Here is a 23,330-nt window from a genome sequence, read left to right as displayed (position 1 = left end):
TATCACATCTACTGTCCGTATACAATGCAAAACATCGACGCCAGTAAAATAAAAAACCCAAAAGTCACTCCGTATACAAGCCCTCTCGAGGTAAATAAAAATTCTAAAAGTGTTTTTGTCAGAGATGTTATCAATCTCGTTTGTTTCATATTTTACCCGCAGTCAGCATTTTTCCAGCTATATCACGGCACCCTGTAAACTATTGAGTGAGTGAGTGAGTGAGTGAGTTGGGTTTAGCGCCGCTTTTAACAGTATTCCAGTTATATCACGGCGTGTCAGCTTATGGTGCTAACAAACCTAGAAACATAATCGGGGCGAACCGGGATTCGAACCACAATCACAGTTTCCTGGCGTGCCCAAGGGGCGCAACTCTGCACAACGAATCGCGGCGCCTTAGACGACTTGGCCACTCGTGCCCCCTGTAAACTATTGAACGACAGACAAGCCGTCGGAATCTGATGACTCGCAATCAACACAATCTCATCGCCTGACCACTTGATCTAATTAGGCCGCCCTATACATCAAAGCAATTGCAGGGGACCTTTTCTAACTCGGGTCCCCAAGAGATAATCAGTCTTGTACAAGAGATGCCATCTGAAAAATAACATGGCTTGAGCAAACAACATTTCCTGAAAAGACTTCCAGTTCATTAAAAAGAAAAGCTTTCTGATCTCATTATGCGAGTCGAACTTATTCATACCTCAATAAAATATAGCCGTCGTTTTAAACCAGTCTTCTTTTCTTACAGTACTGATGATGATAAGAACGATCCAGTTAGTTGATTGAGAAACATTGTAGGTTTTATCATCATCGATCCATAAGTTTAAAAAATGTTATATTACTCAGTATAATATATGAAAAACACGCAGTTTGTAGATGAATATGTAGAGACAGTATATGTGGATACATACTAAGATATAGCCTATTAACGGTATGATGTACCATTTGACATATCCCCTGCAAGAGGAACTTAACACTATCAGTGCATGCATTTTTCTTTTGAAGAACTTAATATAGATTTTCATACCCAAGAATTGACGAGGGTTTAAATGAGATGAGATAAGATCCTTGATTGTCATTTCGAAGTTGGCAGTTCATGAAAACTAAAAATATAGTCATTTCAACTTCCGCATTCCTGACATTGTGACACATTCTCTGCCCCTTCATCCGGTGATTTCGCCCTATCACTAAACGGTTGTAGAACATAGAAGTTGAAATCCATATTGCTTGTGTCTCTAAGAGTGAGTGAGTAGGGTTTTACGACGCATCCAGCAATATCACGGCGGGGACAGCAGAAATGGGTCTCACATTGTATTCATGGAATCAAACCCAGGCCTTCGGTGTGACGAGCGAACGTTTGAACAACAAATCGTACATAAAATAATTTGATTTAAAGGTAAGCCTTAATCTTCATGAAAAGTGCTATTTGAGCGTTTGTTCTGTTATATTTACATCAATAACAATTTGACAATGTAATAAATCAAGAATAAACAAAGCGAATTGCAACAAAATCAAATAATATACAACAATGTAATTTTGATTCTGCAAGCGGTTAAAATCAAGACTCCCAAGAAAATATTAACACAACGCATCCGGTGTAAACTCTTGGTGATCCCACTGTCAAATCTGAGGGATCCTGTTAAGAACTAGTTTTTAGGATCCAATTATCGTAGCGTAAGCTCGTCTAAAATTGTATCTCAATACACCACTTCATACATTCTGATATGGAATAGAGATGTTATCCAGAAGAAAAGTCCCTTGTATGTTCCGACATGGAAATCACAGTATGGCAGAGCTATCCTTTAGAAATTCGCATGAACTGATCCTTGGAATATATTCAAACCAAAAGCCTCCCACAATGAAATTACAAGGCAACAGAAAACAGCACCAGCGTGTAGTCGGAAAACATCGGACATTTCCGATATCCAAGGTGTATCTTGGAATTCATCGAACTTTGCCGAGTATGATACATCCTTCCGGACGGAATGGCGGATATATGCCTGTGACCTTATAACCGGACACAGTTTCCATTGGATGTTTTGCCGTTGAGAATATAATGTGAGTGTTTGGCCCCTTCACAGGAGTGACCGTTCAAGGGCCTCAAGGTCATTTGGTGTTCCTCCCTTATGGCATTGATCTGATCACGTGATGTAGCGAGTTCTACGTCCGAATCTATAGAATCGGAACATGTATCGACATGCGCATTAAGAAACTCATTAGATCGATATGTCTTTGAACTTCCAGACGCTATAAGACACGTGTCCGACTGAACGTTATCAGTATCCGAATCGGTGGTCTTTTTAGAAACAAGTTCTTTTTTGTCTGAAATTTTCTGACTCTTTTCAGCGTCTTTCCTCTGAACTGGCTCTTTTTTCAAACACTTCAGCATTATATTATAACCAGCTTTATTGTCTTTAGAATACGCCGCCCACGACCGACCAAATCCCGTGGACTTCTTGCCAGATTTATCAAGACTTGGCTTTGTTTCCTTGCTCCTCCTACTCGAAGCGGAACCGCGGCCATGTTGGCTCGCGCCACCACTGCTACTTCCGCCGGAAGAAGCCGCTTCGCTGATATGGCAATCGTGCATGTCTCGAACATCGGTCATGCTTTGTCGTGTGGTCTGAGCATAGCTGTGAGAGGCCGTTGCGTTCATGCTGTCCTGGTAACGGAAGATGTGCTTGGAGACACAGCAACAGAGGAACGTGCCGATGATCTGTTTGAAACTCCGCCGGAACTTTTTGCTCATTATGCTGTAGATGAAGGGGTTGATGCAGCTGTTGAGGAAGCCACAAAGATGGGTCATAAGCATCGTAAAGAGGAAGTTGCTTTTGTGGAGGAAGCTGCTGCCGTTGTTGTAGGAGGCCTGGATCTGGCTTACGATGCTGACCCAGTACTGAGGCGACCATGCAACGATGAAGGCAATTGCTATCACAATGACCATCCGGGCAACCTGAAACAATAGGAAACAAGAATATATATGTATGTTATATTGTTGTTTAACACCGTAGTCAGTTATAATTCAGCTATATGACGGCGGTCTGTTATTAATCGAGTCTGAACAACGACCCAACGCTACGGTAAGAAGCATTTAAACCAGCCTGACCGCCCGATCCATAAAGTCACCTCTCACGACCTGCATAACCTGCGAAACGTTTTGAATCCAGAAACCACACCGATTTATTTGTTTGTTTGTTGTTTAACACCACACTCTGGAATATTCCAGCTATATGACAGCGGTCTGTAAATAATCGAGACCGGAACAGACAATCCAGTGATTAACATCGTGAGCATCGATCTACACAATTGGAATACTGTGACATGCATCCACCAAGTGAGTGAGTGAGTGAGTGAGTGAGGTTTTACGCCGCTTTAAGCAATATTCCAGCAATATCACGGTGGGGGACACCAGAAATGGGCTTCACACATTGTACCCATGTCGGGAATCGAACGCGGGTCTTCGGCGTGACGAGCGAAAGCTTTAACCACTTGGCTACCCGACCGCCCCACAACAACAAGGACCTACAGACGGAGGGACCATGTCTGTCATCAGTCTTGGGCGATGAGTGATAATTAGTGCACGGGGAAACTTTTTTTTTTTTTTTTTTTTTTTAATATTTATATTTTTACTGTTCCCTGAGTTGTAGAGTAATGCAGTATTCAATCGAGACATATTTCGGATTGCAACAGAATGACACAATACATTCTTTATAATTTAAAGGTTTTGAAACAAACAGTGTCACGTTTCAAACTAAAATGTTGCAACACACAACTAAAATCAAACATAGCATGTATCAACAGAGAATCAAATGCTGAGAATAAATGTCACCATAATTTGTTAAATTTATTTTCGGCATCCTTTTCAATAACTATAATTTCTTGATTGAATACATGTTGTTAAGTAGTTTTAAAAGTCTATCTATTTTCGGTTTGATTCCTTTGATTCCATATACACGCACATGCTCCTTCCCCTATAAGATATACGATTGATTAAAGTATTACAGTAAATCAAACCAAATAAGACATTTTGTCAATTTATTTTGTTGTGAAAGATAGTTATTAAGCTAAAGTTCGAGATCATCCCAAAACGGGGATACTGTTTCTGCTTTAGAATAATTAGCTGATAAATGGATGTGAGATAGCAGACACACGCTTGAAGCAAACTTTTATGCCCGTCAAATGGCCTAATCCTCAGTCCTATTTTGATCTTTAGAATCAAAGAAGATCCAGGAAGGAATCTGTCGAAAAACGAAAAATTGAACACAAGCGCCCATAAAATATCTCTTTGTGTCATACCAGAAGGATGGCATACGTGAAACACACCGAAATAAAACAGTGAGTGAGTGAGTGTGGTATTACGCCGCTTTTAACCATATTCCAGCAATATCACGGTGGGGGACACAAGAAATGGGCTTCACACATTGTACCCATGTCGGGAATCGAACCCGGGTCATCGGCGTGACGAGCGAACGCTGTAACCATTAGGCTACCCGACCGCCCCCGAAATAAAACAACAAAATATTATAGATTGGATGAATAAACCCTCACCAGTTTCACATTAAAACTTAAATAAATCCCTTAAGTTCATTTAATTAGTCAGATATAACTTGAATTCTTGATAGATAACTGAAACCCGGAGGGATGGGACCAGAATAAAAGAAAAAAGAAAAATACACTGACAAATTGAAAAATGTAAGAAATAATTTTTTTAAAACATAAAGAGTCTGGCGTTGTGTGTAGAAAAAATTCCAGAAACCTACCTTTCCTGAGAAGTTATAAACTGTATGTTCATAATGAAAAACATATTATTATCCCTCTTCGATGCAAATATGCAGATGATAAAATATCTATCTCAAAGGCTGCGATCAATAAACTATCGTGTCTTAGTCTGGGGATAACTGCTTCTTGGGCAAGTATACCATAGCTGAGAATTTGAGCAAATTAAGCCACACCATCGGGACTTAACGTCGAACTAATCACCTTAGTCACGAGAAGTTAGTCTGATCAGCTATGCACCCATACGTTATATACACTCTGAGCAAAAGAAGAAGTAAAAGGGCAGTGCAGTGTTTAAAGTGATCACGCCTTGTACCCGTCTTATTCCCCGTGGATACAGCTTATGAATCTCCTCCTCGATAACTTCCGCCGTGATATTGCTGCAAAATTGCTGAACGTGTCATTATACCTTATGAGCGCAGCTTTCGCAAACGTTCCGTTTTGAGACTCAAACCTCGTTGCGACTACATACACGTCCCTGCGAATAGTGAAGCTTACATTTGCAATTTATATCCTACAGTGTTTTGACTCTGTCGTCTTAAGTGTGTTGAAGAGACAAAAGTGTTTTCATCCTCAAAAGTAACCTGTAAAAAAATTAGCTATGGGAACGGTCACCATCATGGGACGGACTATGATCTAAGGGGTTTAAACTCGCTGTCCTGAGTGTGGCCCTACGTTTTCAGGGTCAGCCACTTTGTATGTTCGAGGGGCAGATTCAGCCCATTATGTCCATGTAATAAGTGTTATCATAAGCCACGAGATTGATGTACAATTTGAAGTAACTGACAGGCAAGGCTGTGTTAAAACGACCTGAATCAAACGTGATGGGACTTGCAATTTCCGACAGCTTAAGACTCCTTTAAGTGCCAAAGACGAACCTCGTCTCAAAAGGATCTAGCCAGACAGTGATATTAGAAGCTGGTAAATGCGGTTTCAAACTCATACGTACATTTTGTCCCCGTAGGTAATGATAAACCACGTGGATGAAGAAACCACGTCTCTAATCTGCGTCCTTATGCCTTATGATGGACGTCTCACTCGTCCTCACTTTGGACCAAGCTGACTTTAATCTGGACCCATGTCAAGATCGGTGTCTCTCATATGCAATAATTCGACCTAATCGACTATAATCTTGAAGAAATAAATTCCGCGTGAATCCGATCGGGGTCTGAATCTGCACTATCTGGATTGAGATATATCTTGTGTTATTTATTATTAAACCCAACACACGCACGCATTCACGCACGCACGCACATATCTGGGCCAATGCAGTACCGAATCGTGGTACGATAATATTGCTTTTGTTTGGTCGAATTACTAAGATGTATGAAATCAATGTCCGTGAGTTAGCACGGCACAACATTATAAAAAACATGTCCATAATTGTTTGAAATATCTGCACTACCAAATGGGGACAATAACGAATTCAGACGAAGCGCTGCAACCACATTCGTGTCCACTCGGCTTCTCCGATTTGCTACACAATGATTTCGCTGTAAACTGCATATTGAACCTTCCCATCGCATGTTGCTCGATCAGATAGAAACTAGGTATACATGTTGAGTTTGTGTATAATCCAGTTCCAGTTCCCCCCCCCCCCCCCCCCCCTCCCCCATGCTAGCCGAAATTGAACTGAAATCCAGTTCCAATATAGATACCTCCCAATGTTAGCAGATATAACCTGGGGATTGAGTTGATCCGAAATCCAGTTCGAATATAGATACCTCCCAATGTTAGAAGAGAGGTTTGCGTTATTCCCAAGTCCAGTTTTAAAGTAGTATAGATCGTTTATGTATTCCATATAAACATTAGTCTTCGCAAATATTTTTCATTACACGTTTATATAAAATGTCATTATGTACAAAACAATTTCTCTCGCGATTCGCTTCGTGAAGGTACGTCAATTCTAAAGTTATTCTGCTATTAATTTAAAATATATTTTTTTTCTGAGCAATGAATTGTAAGTCTTCTACTGTAGCGCACTAAGCACAACATTTAATGGGTTTACAACATTTGATTAGCTCTGAAATGACATTTTGTAATCATAAAACGTGCTCAGAAAACACACATAGTAAACAATAAGTGTCCACTTTCAATAGACATGGAGATTAAAATAAATGGATTTTTTCGTTAAATTTGGTTTCAATTCAAGTTCGAGCAAAAAGGAAGATCATTACTATGCCAGACAGTCAGTTTGGTCCATTTCATCTTCTTTCGGCTGGAAAGTTTACAAATGACGTAACTTCGAAGGATGGGTAGATCCCTAGTAATGGTTTGTGCATGCCAGGCTGGTCCACTAAACGTTCTTATCTTTAGCAATGTGTTCTTGGGAAAAAATATTCCCTTTTGCAATACGACCCCTTTAGTTTCAGATCGATGTTAGATTTTCATACTTTAACTGACCTGCAACCATTATTTTAGTATAAAGTGTATCAGGGTGTATTTAACATTGTGTGAATCTATAACATCAGCATGCTTTGTTTGGTGTTCTTCGCCCCCCCCCCCCCCCCCCCCCCCCCCATTAACCCCCATTAACCCCCAAAGTAATAATAAAAATAAATAATAATAGTCCATTTATATGTCGCTGTACTTCATATATAAGCGTGCTCTAAGCGCTCAGACATTATTACCCCGGTCCCTAAATCAATGTGCGCTCAACCATCGTTCTCAGCTCCCTGAGGAGTATACACCCGATATTACCTGTTAGGCGCTAGAAGGTAAAAAAGCACCTATTCTCATCCCACCGGGTACCCATTCCCTGCTGGGTGAATAGAGGCACACTTCGAACAAAGTTACTTGTGCTTCAGTGTGGTGGGACCGAAGCTCCGGAATCCTCCAGGAACCGAGCTGCCGAAACGTGGTCACCCATCCACCTACTCTCCGCGACCGACGTTGCTTAACTTCACCTGATTTGTGACCTGTGCCACCACAATTTAATGAATCCACCGTGCCAGGTAACAGGAGTACTTAACGAATGCATATTGTGCTGCTTATCTGCCCCTACAAGCTCGAGTCATCCGCCATCCATCAACACATCAATGTTCCCATCATAGGTGCCAAGTGTCACGTTGGGCTTCTGAAACGGACATACTAGATGCATAAGTTGCTATCTGTTTTCTTCGTACCCTTTAATCGAGCCAAGTTAGATACGACCGGGGAGCGGAAGGTCCGGGGTTCGATCCCCGGCCGCGTCATACCTAAAGACGTTAAAAGATGGTACTTGTTGTTACCCTGTTTGGCGCTCGGAATTAAGGGGCTAAAACAAGGACTGGTCGACTCGGAGTCAGTATACTGTGTCTGAGTGGGGCATTCATGTTAAACTACGGTATGGTCTCTCAGTGAGCTAGCACTATAAATCGGCATCAGTCCAGACTAGTACAAGCAGACACACACATACACACACGTCGCTATATATGTGCAATAATCTTGGACGCGACAAAACCTAATTTCACCTCACCTCGCCATATAAGATACGATAGGCATCACTAGATTCCAAGTTACAAATATATAATATGTATATTAATATGTATAATTATGCAGAACCCTTGTCCGGAAATAATAACTGTGTAATATAACGCCTGGTCGGACAATCAATGAATCCTTCCGAGGTCAACGGTGATAAGCTGCAATTATTCTCAATGATTCCGTCACACTTAACTACTCTGACAATCAAAATGATCATCTTCAGTTTTGATGCATGAAATTATCGGAACTAGCTGTCATTTATCTGCACTTTAGACGTTAGTGTTGTCTGTTATTCTCATCTTATGATAATGGTCACTGTAACGTCTGTGAGGATACCAGACAGGTTGTCATTACCAGCTTCTCTATAAACCATCAGATGAAAGGCATTGTCAACATATAATGGCTTTTAGCCAATCAGTACCTTCCGTTTATTCTCTTCATGCCTGCGTCGTGCGTCCTTCCGGCCCAGCTGCGGAGAACGTTTGATGCAGATTGGCTGAAGCAGGCATATGGCGATCATGATGCATGTGACCAGAATCGTTATCATGGGGATGAGGTAAATAGAAAGAAAGAGGAAGATGAAGAAGCCCTGCCGGAACCTTCCCGTCCCCCACGCTTCCTCTCCGTACATAGCGACGTCTATGTCGTCGAAGCGGTCAACGCATATCTGTCTGGAAATTTGACCAAGACGGCTTCCAATGGCGAAGGCGTAGCTTCGACAATAGAGATACGGAGATGCGAGCACAATGGGGATGAGCCACGTCGCTGCAATGATTTTCCGGGTTCGTGACTTGCTGTTGATCTTCATGGCGGACAAAGGATGTACGATGGCGTAGTACCTGGAAATGAAGGAAATGGGTTAGAATGGATCATTTCACCCCGGAGATACACCATGGCTACAGGAGATTACTTACCTCAAAATGCCACGTACACTTTTAAGTTGTTTTTATTTCAGATATGTCTAATTAAATGTCTGGATTCCCCCGATCCTTTTGAAAATGTCATGGAAGCTTGACCATACCAGTGTTCTTTTGAATTAAAGGTTGACGGAAAGAACACGTCCCTACATATCTGCAACTACTCCGTTCGGTTTCCTTGTTTCTGCTGGTGGCTGGTGGACTTGCTTCGTCATAAGTATTTATTTCTCATAACTGCAAAAGAATTGATTGGCCGAGACATTAAGACTGACACCCCCTCCCCAACCACTGTGTTGCAAAACGAACAAATTTGAACTTCTTTTCTTAAAAGCAGCAGACATAGTTCAAAATTAACTATCGTCTTTAGTATAAACAACAGGCGTTACCTAGGCACTGGGGTATTGGTCCACCACTTGATTGTCTGGTTTGTTTTCATTTCACCTACAAATTTAACGCTTGCCTGTGCATTTTGTTAAGATAATATAGCTTCAATTTATTCAATCCCCTATTTTAGATTTGATGACGACCTCATATTTAATACCATCAAGTACCAGAACTCTGCAAATACGAATTTCAGAATTTCCAGTCCTCGCACAGCTGTTTAAGCTTATTACGATTTCTTTGGAAATAGATGAAGAAACACAAAATATAATTCATTAACATTCAAATATATCTTAAGGTTGCAGTAATGATATATGATGGAAATGACATGCGCCAACGTTCACGATATATTTTTGCCTACGATCTATTCACATAAATAGATAGGATGTTTACAAATGAACCGGTTAGCCAGCGCACGTTACTAGTTCCCTGGTTCAACCCTGCCATGTGCTAGTCAGCAGTGCAAGGTAACAAACAGCAGATTTAAAGCACATGTATACCCGTAACACATTCATATATATATTATACTTATGGTACGGTATCTCTGTAAGTTAACGAAGATTGAATCAGAGGATTTTCCTACTAGACTCCTAGACTGTTAATGCGTTGTGAAAGTTGTCGTTACGTTTGTTACAGTAGTCTTAAAGGCGCTTTAAAAGTTTCCAGACGACAGGGTTAATTTTACCGAATAGGATGATTTGTTAAAAGAATCTAGGGACAAAGACTGCTTCTCAACTAACAAGATACCCTGATTGTCTTTTTGACTGCCAGCATACGTCTTATCATGATATACCGTTTTACTAGTATCTGACATACCAAATATGATAAATTATTGACATGCTGCTTTGTTATCTTATGATTTTCACGCTGTTTATATAGCCTTAAACGTTCTTCAAATACTGGCTAAAATCCATTGGAGCACTTTTTAAATTGATGATATAAATAACAAACTCTTCCATTGTCGTAATTGCCAATAAAATACATTAGCGAATACCCTATTCTGATAAACTGTCCCAAATACATCCATTCCAATCGAAGCATTATTTACAGTTAACAAAGATGTTACAAGATTCGAAGCCTGTGCAAATTGTTAAGATATGCGCTCATTCTTGAAACATGTTTCACTCATTGATTGCTACACACATACCTTTGTTGGCACATGGTTTATAATAGATACACTGGACGCAGAAACGTACCGGGATGAAAGGGATCAATCATTTATAATTGCTTGTAAATTAAAGTCCTTTCGTATGAACACCAATAGAGACCTTCGATGCGCTCTCAACACGTGTGGTATAACGATTGGAGACACCATTGTCAATACTAGCTGAGGTCCAACAAAAACTTAAAACGAATAGTCAGAAAAAGATGTTTTATTGTCGACGTATGTTTGTAATGTCAGGTAAGTTCAAAAGTATAGATGTAATCGAACCATTATATTTGTCATGAGAACACATTACATATATATTTCGTTTGTCCTATTCACCTTTGATCAGTATTTATATTCGTGTCATGATTAGCATACGTATATGTCATATTGTTCAATCTGAACTTCTATATTTTATTAATGGTTTGATCAATTTGTCAAACATATGTTTCCACGTGCCAAAATGAAATTGATTTTCCTTTCATGTGTTTGGTGTTTTAATGTGAAGAACTTTTGCAATTAGAACTGTATGTATGATTTTAAGCATATAACAAAGTTCGACAAAGAACAAAACGGTTTACAAGCAACTAATGACATGTTTGACTTGATATCACAAATATTTGATGCAACAGAAATAAAGACGACCAGTCAGACAACAGAATAAAAAATGTCGCCATTATATCATCAATAGAAACTAATTGCTGCTTACTGATATTTATTTTCGATATTGCTTCTGTTCCAAACATGAAGTCATAGACGTTTGCTCTATAGTTACAGAGCAGGAGATGATCAATATATGAATAGAAAGTTCAGATATTGCCAGGGCTATGTATTTAACGCTTATTAGTAATCTTACGCATTAATGATGCATGCGCACATGCTACGAAATGAAGGGAAAACTTTCAGTAATAGCGGGGGCAACTGTGCAGAGTTGCGTACCTTGGGCACGCAAGAAATCTTTGATTTGGGGCTCAAATCCGGTTAGCCTCCGTCATGCTTCTAGGTTCGTCAACCTCATACCCATACTTGTGGGTTTCACAAAAATGGTAAACGTCTGAGACCTGCATCTCTTAGGGCATTCCTCCCACAAGCTGACACGCCGTGATATAACCGGAATCCTGTTTAAAGCGGCGTCAAACCAAACGTTCTCAATCAGTAACAGAGTTAGTTCTAAATACAGTTGTCTTCTTATAACCAGGGGGCACGGATGGCCCAGTCGTCTAAGGCGGCGCGATTCGCTGTGAAGAGTTGCGTCCCTTGGGCGTTAAACCCAACTCACTCACTCACTCACTCACTCACTCACTCTGATAACCAAACGCAAATATCGATGAAAACTCCACTGCTCTAGTTCGACTGACGTAGCGGATGGTCTTTGACGTCGGAGTACACGTGTCCCGATCATGTCCTTGACGTGCTCTATGGGGTCAAGGTCAGGACTGGTCATTGAATTCTGGTAATGTGAATCTGGAGGTAGTCAGTTACGCTATGTGCAGGTTTGGCACAAGCGTTATCGTCTTGAAAGACCAAACGTGGACCAGCATGGGGCGCAAACGGCAACAGCAACTGCAACGGCAAACGGCTATTGGGGTCAGTGTCTTGTCTCGGTAGTGCCGGCCAGTGACCATCCAAAGACAAAATAGGCAGTGGCGTTCTGGCGGTCATAGTGATCCCGCCCCATATCCTTACCCCCTGCAAATCTGTCATGTTGACGTACGATGACGCTCGCATGACTTTCGTAAGGACGCACCCAGACACGTCCATGCGGATTGCGAAAGTCTAGAGTGAATCTGGACTCGTGTGAAAACGTCACACGGGATCACCGGCATTTCCCCAGGTCCTACACTCTAAATACTATTGGCGTTTAGCTTGAATGTGTCGATTTGTTAACGCTGGTACAACACGTGGTATATTTAATTGGGTTCAGAATGGTACACATGCATCGTCAAACTCTTCTATCATCAAATTAAATGATACGGAATCAATAATTCTTTTATCGCAACTAGGAAGCCATGGTTCAAATGTAGTTAATTGAACTATCTTTAGGTAAGGATGTCAGTGTGTCTTCAGGTCATGATGTAGCTTGTTGCGCAACTTTATACCTTGACACAGAAGCTATTAAGACACCACGTCGACTAGGTTTTTTGTTATTTAACGCCACACTCAGCAATATTCCAGCTGTGAGTGTGGAACTGGTATCCCAGTGATTGATATTATGAGCAATGTTGCACGCCGTCGGGCTGATGTGACAACCAATCAACAAAGTCACCGAAACTGACCATCCGATCCATTTCGTCGTTTCTTACGACCAGCATAGGTCGTTCGGTACCTACATTGTTACGCTTATCCCGACAGGGTATGCAAGATTTTGTAACGAGATAGGATATTTCTTCAGTTACAGTTACAAAACCAGATCATTTCTTAATTTAAAACTATGAGCCTGAATTTGTAAAAAAACCAAAAACACTTATCAACAATTTATTTTTTGTGGCAGGCAATTTCTTTTTTATTTCAACAGGCTGAAGCATGATTATTTTATTCAAAGATTTTCAGAGACTACTTATTTATTTTTTTGAGATAAAACCTCCAACCTGTTCTTCTTGCATAATTATTTTATTCAAGAATTTTCAGCGACAACTTATTTATTTTTTCGATAAAATCTCCAACCTGTTCTTCTTGCGTAATTATTTTATTCAAGAATTTTCAGCGACAACTTATTTATTTTTCCGATAAAATGTGAGATGATGTTTTGCATGCAAGTATTTCGGATATATTTTAACGACCAGGCTAATCGAGGCATATTTGTCTTAAACGTGATGGGCAATTGTTTACCTAACACCACGATAACCCCTTTAGTGTAACTCAAAAGATGACATACCAACGGGACCTTGAACCAGCCACGGCAGACCATTTTACCCATAATTATTAGTACCAGCAGAAACTTCTCTAACAGACATCAAAGGTCACGACTAAAGTTGCTTTTAAATAAAGCAATCACTGATCCTAATGAGAAAACCGCAGGGTTTCTAATGCCATTTATACTTGCTTCCCCTCTCCTAGAACCCAGGCATCACTTGTACTTTAACACTGGTACATGAGTTCCAGCTGATGACCTAAGGCGGATCAGATGACAGTAGAGTTAACTACACGTGCCAGCCTTACTGAATGCTTGCCAAGCGTGCTTGTTTCTCAGCGTCAAAGGAAGAGGGGAATATATGCATGGTAATTAGTTTACATGAATGTTATATGGAGATAAAGATGGCTAAAGATAGCTTGATAAGCTTCAATCCAAAAACAGCTAGCCTTGAGGAAGGTTATTCCAATGAAGACGTCGCTAACCAGGTGGATGTATCATTCTGTGATGCACGCTTAGCTGTTCCTAATTAAACATGACGCCATAAGGGAATACATATTCTAACTAGTGGTACTATTAAATTTATCCTCTGAAGGTGTGTTATTCGTGTGAAACTTTCTTCTATGGTTAGACACATAGAGACATTACATCGCCTGAGAACCATAATGTCCTATCTCCAATACAGTAAACTTCGGTTATTACGAACACATAGGGTCCACTTATTTTTGTTCGTAATAACCGTAGTTCGTTATAAGCATATATACAACATATACACAACAAATGGCCGGGACTAAAAAAAGTTCGTTATATCGGTCAGTTCGTTATAAGCGTGGCCGTTATAAACGTAGTTTACTGTATTTGAGTAAATGATATTTTAAAATTTGAAGTGCTGTATAATATTAACTAAAAACGATATGCCTTTATTTCACATGAAACAAACAAAATTTAATACACAAATATTTACACTTTTTTTAAAGCAAAAGTAATTATCCATGTTCTCATTTACAGATAAATATTATTTTTATGTAAGAGTACCAAAGAAGTTGGGTCATCTTGTTTTCAGATCCATACTGTTCTATCTCCATTAGTAAATTCAATTGGCGTAGTCTGACTATTTATGACCAAAGTTTTCACCCAGAGGAGAGATCACATACTTGAGTCAGCTTATTGTAATGAAGTCATCACAATTTACTTACTACTTCAGGTCACAGACCACACAATTCACTCCCAATCTTCACATTCTACAGTTGATAAATGATAACCAAATAGTTCTATCTCCAAATGATTTGGAACTATGTGGTCTCGTTTCCTTGTCACATGATCTGTGTCAAGACTTTTTTTTACATAGAATCACTAAGAAACTACTTTCCAGCAACAGGGGCTTCATAAAATTCAAAACAATGTTAGAAAAGCACCTATTTGGAAAGAAAATGCAAAAAAAACCACCAAAGGACATAGGACCATCAGGCGACGAAAAGTTGATATTGCAATTATAAAGTTATATTACATTTGGACAACTTCCGTACTCGGGTACAAGGTACCCGCCTGCGAGGGAAGTACATTTCTAAGCGGGAAATAAATCCCTTATACCCCGCTTCGAAGCAAAAAGCCGCACGCTTTTTCCGAGTCTATGGAAGTCATGTGACACAGCACAAGTTAACCTCAGCTCAATCGAACAACTGTTTTCTATCAATTTTGAATTCGTTTTAATTCTTTTACAATTGCAGATGAAAACATGTCGGTAAGATAAATTCCTTGTATATACATGTTGTTTTATGGGTCCTTCATTAGGCTTTTAGTAGACACCCGTGTTTGACGGTACCAAACATTGAAAAATAAAATAAGTGGTTATTCAATGATGTTGTATTTAATACGAGCATCATAGGGAATATTACATGCATCATATCATTGAGTATCTCACAACAGGTGGCGTGGTACTGATGTGTGGTTTTGGCGTATTTCTTCCTCGGTTAACATACTGGCGTTCTATGTAGCACTATTTGATATCTCACTAATACGAAGATCTTTGATCAACTTATTAATGTAGTAATGCTTACATATAATGCATATGGTAGTTCAGTATTACTCACTGTAAACGACTAGTTTCCACCCTTGTCGAACTAGGCTGGATTTCTGGGATTTGGAAAAGATCAGTTGACGCTAAGTTGACGGTACACATCCTTTGAAAGTCCTGCAGTCGACCAAAATATGCACGGAAGTTTACGAACCGGATGATTTCGTAACGCGATTTTGATTAGACTATGCATAGACTCGTAAGTCCAGCCTAAATATAACCCCATAATTCCAGCCTAGTTCGGCAAGGGTGGAAACTGGACTTTTATAGTCAGTTAACTCCCTTGCCTCGGGAAGATGAGTATTACTATAAATAGCACTTATTCACACACGTATCTGAGGCCAGGTCAGTGGGAACTTTACACACACTTTTGATATAGGGCAGACAGATTTTGAATGACAGAGGGTGGGACAGAATAGGTTTATTCCTATTCTGTTTCCTGGTCCTCAGGGGACGATCGGGTAGCCCAGTGGTTAAAGCGTTAGCTCGTCACGCCGAAGACCCGGGTTCGATTCCCGACATGGGACATGTTTGAAGCCCATTTCATGTGTCCCCCGCCGTGATATTGCTGGAATATTGCCAAAAGCGGCGTAAAACAATACTCGCTCACTCGTCCTCAGTTTGTATACTCAACAAATGGCAAAATGACGCACTTAATCCAGTCCGAAACACTTTCAACAGGTCTCCTCTAAATCTGTGCAATAGGAATTTTTACTTGGCACAGCACTCTCGGACAAGCGATACTTCATTGTATCATGCGATTTGAAACATGGCGTCTGATTGCCCTGATATTAATGAAAATAAAACAAAAAATGTAATTAGTTTCTATTTGAGCTTTAAATGAAAGACAGAGTCCCTTGTCGTAAGTGGTTTCTTTTTCGTCTTTCAAAAGAGAAATTCTTCAAGGAAGAAGAGGCGACGAACGCTTTGACAAAAAAAAAATCTGTAAAAATGTTCATCCTTTCAGAACATCCAGTTTTTGAAAGCTATGTCGCTGCAGATAGCCCCCGGGTGTATTTTTTCTTAATTCTGTTTGTCATGTTTTTGGTTCAAGCAATGAATTGGTGATGGGTTCACCCCAAGCATTTTGTCAAATTACACGCCAAGTGGTTTTGTCCGGGGCGAGAGTGTGTAAGAGGAAACCTACAAACACTCATCCTAATTGCTCGCGAGTTAAGGGGACAATTCCAGCTAATTCTGATTCGTGAAAATTGTCAGTGGTTTAGAATATTACACATCTTCTGCGTCTGCTGAAGCGAGAGCGGAATTGAAAATGACATTCTGTCATTTTTTCCCTACATGCATTTTGACAAGTGAATAGGATTAATTGCAGTTGTATTGGAACCTGTAATAATTCATTTAAAATATGACAAGATGCATCGGAAACCTCTCGATAATTTTAACATTCATTTTTCCATTTTTGCTTCAAATGAATAAGCACAAAAACATCAATTGATGCAAATAATCCCTACACACGAGGCTTAGATTATGATATATAATTTGATATATACTCTCAAACTCATTATTTCAACAAGCTTTTTTCGTTGTGTGGTAAAAGCCATGATGTATTTGCTTTTGCATATTCATTGCACTTTGCTGGACGCATAGCACTTTTTATTGGGTATTCATTTTCAAAATTGTTTTTTAATGATTTTATTTCTTTTTGGAGTACACAAACAATAGGTGAGGTTAGGTGAAATGGGGTTAAACGTCGCGTCCAAGATTATTGCACTTATATAGCGACGTGCATGTACGTGTGTGTGTTTGTGTGGCTGCTTGTACTAGTCCGGACTGATGCCGATTTATAGTGCTAGCTCACTGAAATACCATGCCGCAGTTTAACATGAATACCCCACTCAGACACAGTATACTGACTCCGAGCCGCCAAGTCCTTGTTTTAGCCCCTTAATGCCGAGCGCCAGACAGGGTAACAACAAGTACCATCTTTTAACGTCTTTTGGTATAACGCGGCCGGGGATCGAACCCCGAACCTTCCCCTCTCCGGGCGGACGCTCTACCACTAGACCACGGAGGCGGTCCTACACAAACAATAAGTTTACAGAATATACTTCACATGCAATCTTAAATACATACAAGTAACAAAGTATATCTATAGATGATAACAAACAAAAACTATTCCAGTGTCATATTGTTGGATTGTGCAAGTTCCTGGGTTTAAACGAACAGGTGGCACAGAGAGACCAAAATGTCATGAATTGTGTGTATTTACATTGTGAATATGATATATTTCTGTCGATGTAAAATGAATTGGTTATTTCTTGTTTGATGTGTGGGACATTTGGTATAGTGTCGGAAATGTTTGATTTGAATATGTTTTGCTTTGTTATAATATGATTTAATACATCATTTATTGAGTATTCATGGATGTACGCTTTTGGAAAGACTTTGCTGAAACGGAAACTACAAGATTATGATGGCCACCATATTGACTTATTTCCTTTTCATGTTACACATGCAAGAGTATAACAACATATCGGAAGGTCGATGGTTTGGTTCCGGACCACGTCATACCAGAAGACGTCAATATATGGTACTTGTTGTTACTCTGCCTGGCGTTCGGCATAAACGGGGAAAAACAAGGACTGGTCGGCTCGGAGTCTGTGTCTGAGTGGGGTCTGCATGTTAATCTGCTGCTTGGCATTGCAGTGGGCTTGCACTATAAAACCGGCATATGCAGACTAGTACTAGCAGCACAAAAACAAACTTGTTTAAAAAACATTAGTGGTCAAAAATACATTTAGATGAAGTTTGTTTGACTTGAACGCTTACTGATTTCGCTTGAAGTGGCATGGTCAAGTTTTATCAAGTGATAGTGATATTAACATGAAAACAGTGAAAAGGGAATGGAACATAATATGTATTTTGATGTGTTGTCATTTGCAATTTATGTTGCAAACAAATTGTTTCCGAGTGAATCTATATATACACTCGACATGTCAAGTAATTTATTGTATAAAACCTTTGTTTCAAGCATTTCAGAATATCAAATGATCGGTCCCTAAATAGCCCATGATAGATATTTGTGTCAAAACATTAATAAAACGAAATATGAAAATACCCTTCATCCGCCCCAGGCAGTAAAGTTCTTTTCGCCCCGTGGGTAAAGCGTTCGCTCGTCACGGCTAAGGCCTGGGTTCGTTCCCCACATGGGTACAATCATGTGTGAAACCCATATTGCTGGCATATTGTTAAAAGTGCGTAACACCATACTCACGCCACTCCACTCTTTCATTAACCTTTCCATGGACTTTCCTTTGACCTTCAGCTGCCAGGAGCTTCTCACACTGGACAATGGCTATAGTTTCAGGACAACTGACTTTTGTCCCTGTAGCCTATCGCCAAAAGCACCCTTGGCTTCATTGATGACCATCAACATCAAGTCCTGCCTCCCAACAATGAGTCTTGTCTACTGTTCTACAATGGTTGGGGGTCGTCAGGTGGGATGTGTCCTAATTTCCCGGAAAGCGTAATTTCCCCGCAATTGATGTCTATCTTGAGGCACCGTCTACTGCCGGACAATATCCTCATGTCTGCAGCACCACACTGAAGGCATATTGTTCGTCCAACCTTTAGAACGAACATCCTCTGAGATGGAGAACCTCGATCAGGAATAACAACGTGACAACCCTAAGTTGACTTATATAAGATGCCATTTACCATTGTGTGTTCTTCTCCCGGTGTGATGGAATCCATTCTAATTTCATGCTTTATTGCACCCAATGAAAGAAGGTAGCCTGGTCTTTGTTTTGTAATCAATATGTAAAATGGAAATGGTGAATGCATGTTTCAAGTATAAATTGAAAATTGTTTTGGATGTGAAATCCAATTTTGTTTTGCTTTAATTGAAATTTATGTTATATAATGATTGATTATGATAAGTTTGTAGTTTATGTAACAAACCTGATTGTGTGATTAATATCACCAAGTATGACATCATCATGTGTGTTAAGAGACATACGTGTAATATAATCATATCTTGCTAGGGAATAATCCATGGGAGATATGCGCCATATGAATTATATTTGCTGTATGAACCAGTGTCAACAACACATCATTCAGCATAGCCAGATCAACATGTATATGATTTGACGTGCGACGTGCATGTACGTGTGTGTGTGTGGCTGCTTGTACTAGTCCGGACTGATGCCGATTTATAGTGCTAGCTCACTGAGATACCATGCCGCAGTTCAACATTAATACCCCACTCAGACACAGTATACGGACTCCAAGCCGACCTGTCCTTGTTTTATCTCCTTAATGCTCAGCGCAGACAGGGTAACAACAAGTACCATCTTTTAACGTCTTTTGGTATGACTCGGCCGGGTATCGAACACTGGACCTTCCGCTCTTCGGGCGGACGCTTTACCACTAGACCACGGAGGCGGTCGTCTCTGACATGAAAATGTCAAAGATACATATACGGACGGCAAATGCTTGTAGGCTGTTTGAAAGATGATGAAAAATCTATATCACAGATGTGCATTCAATGCCACTACAGTGCCATTTAGGGGATGGAGGTCAGTCAGAGGATCTACCATGCTGTTTATCTGCGGTTTATCTCTAGCATAATAACCAAATGATTTTGCTCAATCGCACATGGTCCTACAGAAACGCTTTTGAAGTGTTGGTCACCAATTTCCACGCTCACATCATCTGACAAACATTTACGATTCACTCTGTTGCTGAAGCCCACATCAAAGAACGTTGTGATGAAATATTATGGCTTATGTTTGGTAAAACAAGTGATGGGTAGCGTCTCCATGTGGGTGTACCGTAGGGAATGATATTCAATACAACGAATAGCGAACAATATAACATCCGCCGGTTTATTACTCCCAGGAGAACGAGATTTTAGTTTCATTTGTGGAACAGTTTAGCACGAAATTGCGTGTTTACAAGGTAGCCCTGTTCTTTTTAGACGCGTGAAGACTCGGGTTAAAATTGGTCTTCAGTAACCCATGCTTGTCGTGCGAGGCGACAAACAGGATCGGGTGGTCAGGCTTTCTGTCTTGGTATCCCAATTGCGTAGATCGAAGCGCATTATGTCAATCACTTGATTGTCTGGCCCAGACTCGATTATTTACAGACCGCCGTCATATAGCTTGACTGGAAAATTGCTGAGTGCGTTTTTATACAACAAACAAACAAACCTGTTCCTTTTATGAAAGTGAAAAAAAAATCCCGCTTCATCCCTGATTGATAAATACAATATAAATGTCCGAAGTGCGTGTATCATGGTTTCAAAGTAAAAAAATCGTTTTGCCCACTAAAATAATGATCCTAAGTTATAAGACTTCCTTGCTGGACAAATGCTAGGGGCAGAAGGCAATATAATGATTTGAAGAGTGAGTTTGTGAGTGATTGGGTTATGTTTAACGCCGCTTTTAACAGTATTCCAGTTATATCACGGCGTGTCAGCTTAATGTGGTAAGAAACCCGAAAGGATGCAGGTCGTAGACCTATACCACCTCGGTGAAACCCACGAGCACGGGTATGGTGCTGACAAACCTAGAAACATAATCGGGGCGAACCGGGATTCGAACCCACAATCTTAGGTTTCTGGCGTGCCCTAGGGACGCAACTCTGCACAGCGAATCGCGGCCCAAATCATTGGGTACCGTGATATTCCAATCTATATTTGTTGGATGATTTCGATATCTTAAGCAAACTTTGAGATACTGTAGCATATGATCCCCGCATACAAAAGGCTCCTGTAACATTTGAAGGAGTTTGTGTGACATAACTATTAGCCATTTGTCTGGCCACCCGTGCAGCCGTTATTTGAAGTAGTAGAATGTGATATTTGTGATAGTTCATGCTATAATGTTCATTTTTCAAAGAATTGTAAATCTCCTCACGGCATCTCCAGTCATGACAATGTGGCAATATGAATGCCAGAGAGCCTGACGAGCATGTTGATGGTTTTCAATTACGTTTGTGAAACTTTATACCAGCTTTTAAGGAAACGGTTTTATTGCTTATATTAATTCTTCACTTTGGGCGCAGAATGTCATTGAATCTGTTTTCACGAAGTGACTCGGTTACAGATACCTATACTAAACGTGATGAGTCATCTTCTTCTCAACATCTCCTTGCAGTCTGTTGCTGTAACGGCAAAACGAAAACATCGACTAAACACGCCAATCGACCGAAATGGATAAAAAATGATAAATGTGATGAAAACATGATACAATTTTTAGAGCGACGAATTCGTCAATGAGGTTTGAATATGTACACGTTCGTTTTATCTTTGATGCACTTAATTTAGTGAATTGTTTTACGACACTCTTAAAAACATTCCAGAAATATCACGGTACGAGACACCAGATATTGGCTACACGCACTGTGTCCATTTTGGGAATCGAACCCGGGACATCGGCGTAACGAACCAACGCTTTTACCGTCAGGCCATTCCACCACCCGTTGATTGACTAGGGAATATCTAGCAATACATATAATATGATGTTATCATTGAAGTCAACACTCAGATCTTATTATTGCTGTTTGAGGTTTGATTTAATTATCTGTAACCATCTTCCCGAGGCAAGAGCGTCCACTAGTCTTTTTATCAAGGTCTGGTAGAAACAAGGCTTTGCTACAGGCTAGTGGACACGCTTGCCTCGGGAAGAAGATCTTTAACGTACATATATGCAAGAAAGTGTCCTTTCCTGGTCTTGGGTCATGCAATAATAGTGGCTACAGTGTGGAAACGCCTGCATCATGATTTTACAAATTGTTTGAAACGTGCTGAACACTTTTGTATCTAACGCACAAATTCCCCTTCTGGGTACCCTGGCCCAGTGTCCAATGGCTACAAGTCGCACACAAGAGTTGTGTCCCTTAGCTGCCAAGATTCGCGGATTTGAGTGAGTGAGTAACGGGTTTTCGCCGCCTTTAGCAACATTCCAGGAAAATCAGGGCGGGGGACGCCACAATGGGCTTCACACATGCTATTCAAGTGGGGAATGGAACCCGGGTCGTAGGCGAACGCTTTAACCACTAGGCTACCCACCTTCACCGGATTTGAGTGTCATATTTTATAGGATCCTTGACGCACCAGTGCAATCCTCTGTGACCCTCATCCAACCTGATACAACCGTAGTTGAACCGCATCCTCACTCACTCTTAATGCCATCTACATGTTATAGTGACGTATTGCAAACGCGGCATGACTCATCCATCACCAAAGCATGTTTCCATGGCAACCGTCAAGTTGACATGGCAACCGTCAAGATAACAAAAACGTCAAGTTACACCGTCAAGTTGACATGGCAACCGTCAAGATAACAAAAACGTCAAGTTACACCGTCTAGTTGACATGACAACCGTCAAGTTAACATAAAAAGTGGCATTTGTGACTCAGCACAATGGATTATGTATTAAGTTTAAACAATAAATATCAGAACTTCTACGGTTCATTTGTGTTTTCTCCACATTCTGCTAACCCAGCGGGTTCTGTTTTCAAGGCGGGAAATGACGTATAACAAAGTTCGGACATCAGACAAAGTTATGACGTCAGAGAATGCCAGTGTAAAGTCATATCTACTTACAACTGCGAGGGCGACGTAGAAAGCGAAAATTACTGATAACCTTTATATTTTACAACGTCGATTAAGTGGTCACGGTTGGCCCAGTCGTCTGAGGCGACGCAGTTCGCTGTGCAGAGTTGCGTCCCTTTGGCACGCCAGAAACCTATGA

General features: G+C 40.4%; 1 protein-coding gene across 1 annotated transcript in view; it reads right to left on the bottom strand.

Annotated features, from left to right (window-relative positions):
- Window positions 1-1,750: 1,750 nt before the first annotated feature.
- LOC139444051 (galanin receptor 2a-like) overlaps window positions 1,751-23,330 on the bottom strand; it is a 72,023-nt gene continuing 50,443 nt past the window's right edge. Inside the window, exons 2-3 of the mRNA XM_071224956.1 lie at window positions 8,663-9,080; window positions 1,751-2,953 (exon numbers count right to left, since the gene is read on the bottom strand). Of these exons, the coding sequence (XP_071081057.1) occupies window positions 2,009-2,953; window positions 8,663-9,080 (1,363 nt within the window). The 3' untranslated portion in view covers window positions 1,751-2,008. The remainder of the gene's footprint in view (window positions 2,954-8,662; window positions 9,081-23,330) is intronic.

Source organism: Haliotis cracherodii, unplaced genomic scaffold (assembly GCF_022045235.1).
Source record: "Haliotis cracherodii isolate W230 unplaced genomic scaffold, xgHalCrac1.p SCAF_5, whole genome shotgun sequence".
Taxonomy (NCBI): domain Eukaryota; kingdom Metazoa; phylum Mollusca; class Gastropoda; order Lepetellida; family Haliotidae; genus Haliotis; species Haliotis cracherodii.
This window is presented reverse-complemented; position numbering and strand designations above follow the sequence as displayed.